This window comes from Penaeus chinensis, chromosome 31 (assembly GCF_019202785.1).
Source record: "Penaeus chinensis breed Huanghai No. 1 chromosome 31, ASM1920278v2, whole genome shotgun sequence".
Taxonomy (NCBI): domain Eukaryota; kingdom Metazoa; phylum Arthropoda; class Malacostraca; order Decapoda; family Penaeidae; genus Penaeus; species Penaeus chinensis.
In genome coordinates, this window is record NC_061849.1 from 27997094 (window position 1) to 28007093 (window position 10000).

Genomic DNA, 10000 nt, shown 5'->3' on the forward strand with positions numbered 1-10000 from the left:
AAATGATTTCTCAACCATAGCCTAAATTTACCTTCTTGTTCAATACGCTGATGATTCACAATTTCTTCATAGTGATTCTGTTAATAACTTAAATGAATTAATTAAAAAAGACCCAAGAGAGACTGACACAAGTGAAAGGATACTTTGGCGAAAGATAAATCCAGATAAAACGCGACGTATCTTCTTAAATAGTCGAGAAAAAAAAAATAGAAAAAAAAAACAGAAAACACCACCATAAAATTTGAAGACAACTACATAAGACCGTAAAACAAATTGACAGATTTATGACATCTGAGAACCATGTCGACAGTAATGGGCACACTAATTTACCCAAGCCATATGAAAACTAAAATCTCTGCTGAAACTAGGATATCCGTTATGTAAATGCTAGTTCTCATTATAATTAATCATTGTACAAATATTTGGGGTACAACAAGCAAAGGTCAAATTCAGAAAATTAAAGAATTACAAAAACTTTCCTGCGAGAGTAGCACTTAGTAATATAAATAAGTATGACCACGGTACCCCATACATAAATAAACTAAGTTGGTAGGTAACACAACCTGTGTCCAAACAAGACAGGTAATCTCTATATATCAAAATATCTCGTACAGACATAGGGGCACAGCGGGCACTAACACTTAGGCCCATGATCTGGAAGAGATATTCGAATGCATAAAAAATAACAAAAGGAACATTTCTTAAATCACCAATTAAATCTTATATCTATATCTACTGTAAAATCACTTTTTTTTTTTGTAATAAGAATAACCATTGTATTTTGAATTTTGAATTTTCTCCCTACCTTGCCCTCTCCCTACCACCCCTTTTCCCTACCAATCTCTCTCACTTTCCCTTCCCCTACCATCCCTTCCCCTTACACTTAGGAAAGGAAGGAGGGAGGAAGGAAGAAAAGAGAGAGAGAGAGAGCGGGAGAGGGAGGGAGAAAGGGAGAAGAAAAGGAATGAAAGTGAGAGGATATAAGAGAGAGAGAGAGAGAGAGAGAGAGAGAGAGAGAGAGAGAGAGAGAGAGAGAGAGAGAGAGAGAGAGAGAGAGAGAGAGAGAGAGAGAGAGGAGAGAGAGAGAGAGAGACCGACGGCGACAGAGAAATTAGACCCAGAAAGAAAGAGAGAGATGGGGGTCACATATTGATGTATGCACCACACCCAGATCAATCTATCCACGCCTCACGTTTGTTTTGAAAAGTTTTATTCATTTTGTATCCTCTCGTATCGACTTTATCATTCGTTTTACATTGGGTGAGCTTTATGAAATAAAAAAAAATAAAAAATAAATCTATGCCATCACGGAAGGGCAAAAAAAATGATACATAACAAAACGATAATAAATAAATAAAAACAAATAATCTGAAAAAAAACATAAAGGATATTACGTTAATTCGGCCTATGAATTATAATTATTATCATTATGATTATTATTATCATTATCATCATTATTATTATCAGAATCTTACTATTATTATTTTCATCATTATTATTGTTATTGTTATCATTATTACCATTATCATTATTACAGTTATCATTATCATGATTATCATCATTATCATTACCATTATTACAATCATCATTATCATTATTATCATCATAATCATTTTCATTTTCATTATCATTTCAATTATTACACTTATAATTTTCATTATCCTCTTAATTATTACACTTATCATTTTCATTATCCTATTAATTATTACACTTACTATTTTCATCATCATTATCATTATTAATATTACTATTATCATCATCATCCCTAACCAAAAAACGAAGCCAAACAATTGAAGAAAACAGGACAGAGAAATGAAAGGAGACAATGAACCGAAGATGAAGAAACGAAGGTGAAAAATCCAAGACAAGATCCTAAGAGACGTAGAGGTTAAAAGGAAATACCGAATAAACAAGAAGATAAAAAAAAAAAAAATATAGTAGTTCAGTAATCAAAAATTATCTAAAACGAAGAATCGAAGAGCACATGATGAACAAAATCCAAAAAATAATGAACCTTAAACCTTAAGAACTAAAGAACCTTAGACAAAGAAAAGAAGAACAAGACAAAGAAATGAAGAACAAGACAAAGAATTGAAGAACCAAGACAAAGAATGGAAGAACAAGACACAGAACTGAAGAACCTTAGACAAAGAATTGAAAAGCGAGACAAAGATTTGAAAACAAGACAAATAAGCAAAGAACCTTAGACAAAGAACTGAAGAACAAGACAAAGAACTGAAGAACAAGACAAAGAACTGAAGAATCTTAGACAAAGAACTTTAAAAATAAGACAAAGAACTGAAGATCCAAAACAAATAATTGAAAAACCTTGAACAAAGAATTGAAGAACAAGACAAAGAACCGAAGAACCTCAGACAAAGACAAAGGAACCTCAGAACTTAAGTTAAAGAACTATGACTTAAAATAATAGAACTATAAATATATAAAGCACTAGAGAACCCAAAACGAAAATAAAAGAAAAATGAATAAATATGAAGAAAACGAAATACCAGATAACCCACAACGAAGAACAGAAAAACAAAGACGGAAGAACAGAGGAACAAAGAACTCAATAAAACAAAGAATTTCAGAACATAAGGCAAACTACCAAAGAATCCAACACGAAAACGAACGAAAAAAAATCCGGAATCGAAACGAAAACGAACGAAAAAAATCCGAAATCCAACCCGAAAACGAACGAAAAAGAAATCCGGAATCAAAACAAAAACGAAAAAGACGAAAAAAGAACAAGAAACCCAAGGCGAAGAACACTAGAACTCAAGGACGAAAAACAGAACTCAAGGATAAATAACAACAAAGCACAGAAGAACCCAGAATGAAGAACACTAGAACCTAATAAAAAAATAAAAAAACAGGAATGAAAAACGGGAGAATTCAAGAACCAAAAATCGAAGAACACAAGAACAAAGAAATAAAGAACAGAAGAACCCAAGAATGAAGAACAGAAAAACCTGAGAACGAAGAACCCAAGAACAAAGAAGCGAAGAACAGATGAACCCAAGAACGAAGAACAGAACCCACGAACGCAGAATCGTAGAACCCGAAGCGAAGAACAGAAGACCCCAAAAACGAAGAACAGATGAACCCAAGAACAAAGACTCGAAGAACAGACGAACCCAAGAACAAAGACTCGAAGAACAGACGAACCCAAGAACAAAGACTCGAAGAACAGACGAACCCAAGAACAAAGACTCGAAGAACAGACGAACCCAAGAACAAAGACTCGAAGAACAGACGAACCCAAGAACAAAGACTCGAAGAACAGATGAACCCAAGAACAAAGACTCGAAGACCAGACGAACCCAAGAACAAAGACACGAAGAACAGACGAACCCAAGAACAAAGACACGAAGAACAGACGAACCCAAGAACAAAGACTCGAAGAACAGACGAACCCAAGAACAAAGACTCGAAGAACAGACGAACCCAAGAACAAACACACGAAGAACAGACGAACCCAAGAACAAAGACTCGAAGAACAGACGAACCCAAGAACAAAGACTCGAAGAACAGACGAACCCAAGAACAAAGACACGAAGAACAGACGAACCCAAGAACAAAGACACGAAGAACAGACGAACCCAAGAACAAAGACACGAAGAACAGACGAACCCAAGAACGAAGACTCGAAGAACATACGAACCCAAGAACGAAGACTCGAAGAACAGACGAACCCAAGAACGAAGACTCGAAGAACAGACGAACCCAAGAACAAAGACTCGAAGAACAGACGAACCCACGCCCGAAGAACAGACGAACCCGAAACGCCGAAACGCCAAACCCCGCCGACGATGCCTTCCGCGGCGGAAACGCGTCCCCGAGAAAAGTCTCACAAGAAGATAAGAAAAGAACTTGAAATGGCTCAGGAAAAAGTTTGCATCGCGACTCGTGTGCTGCCTTTTTTTTTTTTTTTTTTTTGGGGGGGGGGAGTGTTCGGTTTTATTGTGACGAATTTCGCCGTGTGCTGTATTCACGCGGATATGTTGATTTGTTGCTAGTTTAGTCGACTTGTTGCAATGCTTATTCTTTGGGGGGGGGGGGGGGGGGTGAGTATAAGTGTGTGAGTGTGTGTGTGTGTGCGTGTGTGAGAGAGAGAGAGAGAGTGCGTGTGTGTGTGTGTGTGTGTGTGTGTGTGTGTGTGTGAGAGTGCGTGTGCGTGTGTGTGTGTGTGTGTGTGTGTGTGTGTGTGTGTGTGTGTGTGTGTGTGTGTGTGTGTGTGTGTGTGTGTGTGTGTGTGTGCGTGTGTTTATGTGTGTATTTTAGTGCGTTTGTGTTCGTGTATGTATGCGTTGATATTCGTATATTTGTGTGTGTCTATGTGCGTGTGTATTAACGTCTACGAGTGTGTGTAAGAACCCATATATGTTCGTCCGCGTATCTGCCTTGATGGTATAAAGCAATTACTTCACCGCCTGCAATGTACTTTTGCACTTGCACACACGGTGAAATAGCTTTTAGCAGGCGGAGAAACTTGCAATAATCCTTTTAAAATGATTAAACAACAAAGAAATAAAGGAAAAGGGGGATGCGATAAGGATGTGATAAAATAATATTGATAATAATGATATAGATTTGAATAGTGATGGGATTGATTATTAGGATAATTATGATGATAACGACACAATAGTAAATGTGTAAGTAAAGTTAAAAAATAAATATATAAATTGTAATTATGTTAATCACAATGATTTCACAATCCAAATGATAAAAATGAGAATGATTATAATGATAAGATGAAGGATGATAATGATAATAGTAATAACGAAATGAAATATATGAATATGACAAAAAAATAAGAATAAATCACTGGTTATCATTATCATTGTTGTTGTTTTTGTCATCAGGATCATTATCCTTATTATTGTAATTGTCCGAAAAAATAGTATAATATATTGGCATTGTAACTTTTACAGTCCATTCCCTATCACGTTATAAATAAAATCAATAGGAAATCTTTACGTAAAAAATGTACAAGAATAACATTTGCTTTGTCTAGGATCGGAAAGATGCCAAAAGTGCCAAGGCAGTGCCATAAAAGATGCCATCGGCGCGCCAGGCGTTTAGCACACGGCTTAAGTGCCTTGATGCGTGTATTGTCTTTATCTGGCGTTCCTCCTGTGTGTTATCTTTTGTTCTTTCCGTTTCTTGCTTTTATTTCTTTTCTCTCACGGGAACAACACGAGGGCGAAGCGGATGCTACATGAACGAGTGAAAAATAGAAGTGTGCGAGGACTCTACACAAAAATTATGGTCAACAGGACAAGACAAAAAAAAAAAAAAAAAAAAAAAAACACAGAGGCGACCCATGACGTCAAAGCTTTGAAAACATCTTGCAAAAAAGAAGTCACGAGTGAGGAACCAACAAGCAGGTCTAATTGATCGCAATATATAGCATAGCGTACCAGTCTGGGAACAAGAAAATCACTCGGGTGACAGGTAGAAAAAAAGTTTAAAGGGATAAATACAGTGTTGAACATTTGCTGGGACACAGGAAAGCCCTGATGCGGGTATCTCTCAAATTAGTGAAAATAGATTTTATTATATTCATATTAACTGTTAAGGGTTTGACCGGATGAGCTTGCATATCAGGATAAAAAAGCGTTCAGTGACAGAAAACGGCGGACTAGATTTCGAAGTAGCATCCAGTAGCCATGTCATTTATATGGCGCTTCCTGCTAAGCTCGATTGAAGTGATTTAGTGCCTTATCTTGAGGGAACATAGTAGACGGGAATGTGCTATGGATAATGTGGATTACGTTGGATTAGGGATTTTTTTCTAGATTTATGTGTGGCTATATAATGGACCAAATCATGTATTTGCTTAAGTTTATTTTGGAAGTAAGATTTACATAATGAAATAATTATAGATTTGATTTTCAAGTTTTAAGAATGATATATTTGAAATGATTTTTAAGTGTAAGGATATATTAAGTTAGTTTAAAAGTAAGAAATGACTAAGTTACTTTTAAGAGATCTAAGCTCTACGAAAGTGTGATTTAATAGTGATGAAGATTATTGATTTCCAGTGCAGCGTAAGATTTTTTTTGTATTTGTATGATGTATGTATTAGTTAAGTATTTTCAAGAATAAGTTTTTTGCTTAATTTAGTTACTGCTTAAAGGGATTAATTTAGCATTATAATTATTTGATTATTACTTGATATGTATTCATTTACTCTTTGAGGGAGATAATCATAATTTTAACATTAATACTAACATTCAGAACAATATCTTAGTATCTTAATTGCTTGGTTTAAGTATTTTAATTGCTGGTTAAAGTATCTCCTCTTGATCAGGTATAATTCCACTATTTTTGCAATGCAATTTATTTACAAAATAACAATTATATCTATTGTCTAAGTAATTACATGTGAAAATATAATTATTTTACTTATAATTATTCTAAGTATTGATATTCTCTAATTTCATAATTAATAACAGCTTGATTAAGTTGAAAATTATATTGTTGTTTGCATGTTAGCATTTAGAGTTAAGTGACAAGCTACTTGTTAAAATCAATAGATGGATATTCAAAGTGGTATAGTTATTGTATTACATTATAATGAACTCAGATGTATTATTGGCTTATCAATTTTTGTGATTGGCTTTGCATCTTGGCTATATATTTTTTTACGATTAATTAAATAATGATTAATCTTATGAAGGTTGTTAACTTTCCCTCATATTTTACTTAACTAATTGATACAAGTTTAATGAGTTATATCTGTGAGAGTAATATGGCTAATATGAACTATAAAAATTATCCAGACACTGAGAATATAATATTTATTAACTGATAAAAGAGGGGAAACAATATTGATTTTTCTTTCTCTTTCTCTCTTTCTATCTTTCTCTCTTTCTCTCTTTCTCTCTTTCTCAATTTCTCTATTTCTTTATTTCTACTTCTCTATTTCTCTATGTCTCTCTTTCTCTCGATCTATCTATCTATCTATCTATTTCTCTCTCTCTCTCTCTCTCTCTCTCTCTCTCTCTCTCTCTCTCTCTCTCTCTCTCTCTCTCTCTCTCTCTCTCTCTCTCTCTCTCTGTCGGTCTGCCTATATACCTATCTATCTATCTATTCTACCCATCTAAATATCCAATAACTGGAAATATAATCACACAAATCAAATCTATCTCCAGAGGACTCAAAAACGAAACAGACAGAGCGTGCCCGATGTGCTTGCGCCATTACTGAAGCACGTAGTCGAAAGATATATATAAAATAAAGAAAGAATAATAATACAAATTGAAAAATAAAAAGAATAGAGATTTTTCCTCGTATATTATGTGTTTCATCGTTAGGACTCAGACTAATGAATTTGGGATTTTTTTTTTTTTTTCCTATTTCGTTGGGTTTTTTTTTTTTGGGGGGGGGAGGGGATTGGCGGGGATGGATAGAGGGAGGAAGAGGGGAGAGGGGAGAGGGGAAAGGGGGAGAAAGAGGAGAGAGAGAGAGAGAGAGAGAGAGAGAGAGAGAGAGAGAGAGAGAGAGAGAGAGAGAGAGAGAGAGAGAGGAGAGAAAGAGGAGAGAGAGAGAGAGAGAGAGAGAGAGAGAGAGAGAGAGAGAGAGAGAGAGAGAGAGGAAGAGGGGAGAGGGTGAGAAAGAGGAGAGGGAAAGGGGGAGAGAGAGGGAGAGAGAAAGAGAAAGAAAGAGAGAGGAGGGGGTAAGAAATAAATAAAAATACGAGCAGAGAATAGAAAAACGTGCGAAAAGGGTAAATGAAAAGAGAAATAAAAAAAAAAGCAAATAAATAAAAACAGGGAAAGTGCGAGCAGCATTTCATCCAACACGCTTTTAGGGCCTTGTTCATGTGAAATATTTGATGTACATTATTCTCTGTCTATTCATTTATGCATGTCTATAGCTATCAATCTCTCTACTTACCTACCTATCTATCTATTTATATCTGTTTGTAAATCTGTCTGTCTATATCTCTATCTATCTATCTATCTATCAATCTATCTCTCTTTCTATCTAGTATTATATTTATTATAATATATATATGTTGTTGCGGGGCCGTGTGTGTTTTGTGTGTGTGTGTGTGTGGGTCGTGTTGTGTGGCTCTGGTTGTGTATGTGTGGTGGGGGTGTTGTGGGGGTTGGGGGGGTGGTGTCCGGGCAGCTGGGTGGGTTGTGGGTGTGTGTTTGGGTGGGTGTGTGCGTAGTGGGGTGGGTGGGGGGTATCATTGTGGCGAGGTTGTTATAGTGGTGGAGTAGTGTGTGATGAGAGAGTGATATTTATATATATATGATTATATACATATTATATAGAATATATAATTTAGATATATATTGATTTTTTATGTTGTATATAAGTATGTGGTGTTTGTTAATTATATAGTTATTTATTTATATTTATATTTATGATTTTGATATATTCTTTGTATGCGGTTTTCTTGTCCAGGCGTTGACTACAGAATATCTTTCGGCAGTAGCAGGGCCTGTGCGAGTGAGAATTGGCGGGGCGTAACTTGGGCTGGCGGACGGGGCGGCAGTGTGTCGCGCGCGGGCGTGGGGGAGTGGCGTGGGGGGGAAGTGAGCTAGCGATTTGGCGGTGGGTAGGGTGAGGGGTGGGACGGAGAGTGATAGTGAGGAGCCAGATCAATAAACCAACAGATCGTAAGAGGGGCGAGGGAGCGAGACCCCGCTACGGCACGAGCGAAGAGAGCAAAGATCTATATCCCCCACCATACGCAGCGAGTAGAGAGAGCGAGGAGCAGAGAGCTGCTACGGACACAAGACGAAGAGAGACAGAGAAGAGCGAGCGAGCCGAGAGAGAGTGGAGAGAGAGAAGGAGCAGAGAGCAGAAGAGAGAGGTAGCGCGAGCGCCGAGCCGAGAGAGCGACTCGTCTCGCTGCTTGCGCCTGAGATAGTAGTGTGATTGTTAGTGTGTCAGTGTGTGAGATAGTATGGGGGGGGACAGGGGGGGGATGATGGGGGGGGGGGTAGGGTGTGATGTGTGTGAGTGTGAGTGTGTAGATAGTTGTGTTGAGTTTGTGTGTTTGTGAGTGTGTTTTGAGTAGTGTGTTATGTCAGTGAGGATATTGGATAATGGAGAGGAGAGTTAGTGGAAGGGTTTGTTAGAGAGTCAGTAGAGTGTGTGTGTGAGTTTGTGTGAGTAGTCAATCTCTCAATACATTCTGAAGGTCGTCGATATATTTAGTATATTATTTAGATAATATATTGGGGTGTGGGTGTCCAGGGGGTGGGGGTGGGGGGGGTGTGTGTGTGGGTTGTAGGGGATGTGAGGATTGATATGAGATTGAGTTGATTGATATTTTGTGGTTTATAATACACACTCACACACACACACACACACTCAAACACACACACCAAACATATAGATATATTTTTATTTTATTATATATTTATATATATATATATATATAGTTATATGTCTGTATATATAGTACATATATATAGTTATATACTATATATTATTTATATATATATGGTCTATATATATGTAATATGTATGTGTTTATTTATGTAATGTATGTATAGTATATATATATGCATATATATATATATATATATATTTTTATATTATAATATTTATTTATATTATAGTATATATATAGATATATATGCATTAGTCGAAATGATCTCATTTCATTCCTTCTATTTGTCCTTGCTTTAACTGCCTGTTGATCATTTTTACCCTGGATGTGATCGCTTATCTTATATGTTACCGAACTTCCTGAAAACTTTTTCCTGTTATCTTTTTCAACATAAAAGTCATTCTAAACCATCTTGCAATATTTTTTTCAAACTCTTCTCAGCAGATAACGTTCTAAATTCAAATTGGAGTTAATGAATATTAATCAACATATTTAAATTTTAATACCAAATGGATGTTTGCATGAACCCAAGAGTTGACATCCTATTGCATGAATGACCTTATGCAATGGACAATTATTTTGCATTCCGTTCGCGAAAAGACCTCGTCATATTGCGGCTCTCAAAGGCTGTCATTTTCC

The 10000-nt window shown here is 36.2% G+C and overlaps 2 protein-coding genes across 3 annotated transcripts in view; one reads left to right on the top strand and one right to left on the bottom strand.

Annotated features, from left to right (window-relative positions):
• Positions 1-10000, bottom strand: part of LOC125041801 (potassium voltage-gated channel subfamily KQT member 1-like) — a 649090-nt gene that overhangs the window by 617588 nt on the left and 21502 nt on the right. The gene's annotated exons all lie outside the window — the stretch shown is intronic.
• On the top strand, positions 3101-3877 carry LOC125042116 (trichohyalin-like). Its single transcript, XM_047637583.1, has one exon. It carries the CDS (start codon positions 3101-3103, stop codon positions 3875-3877), a length of 777 nt encoding a protein of 258 aa, XP_047493539.1.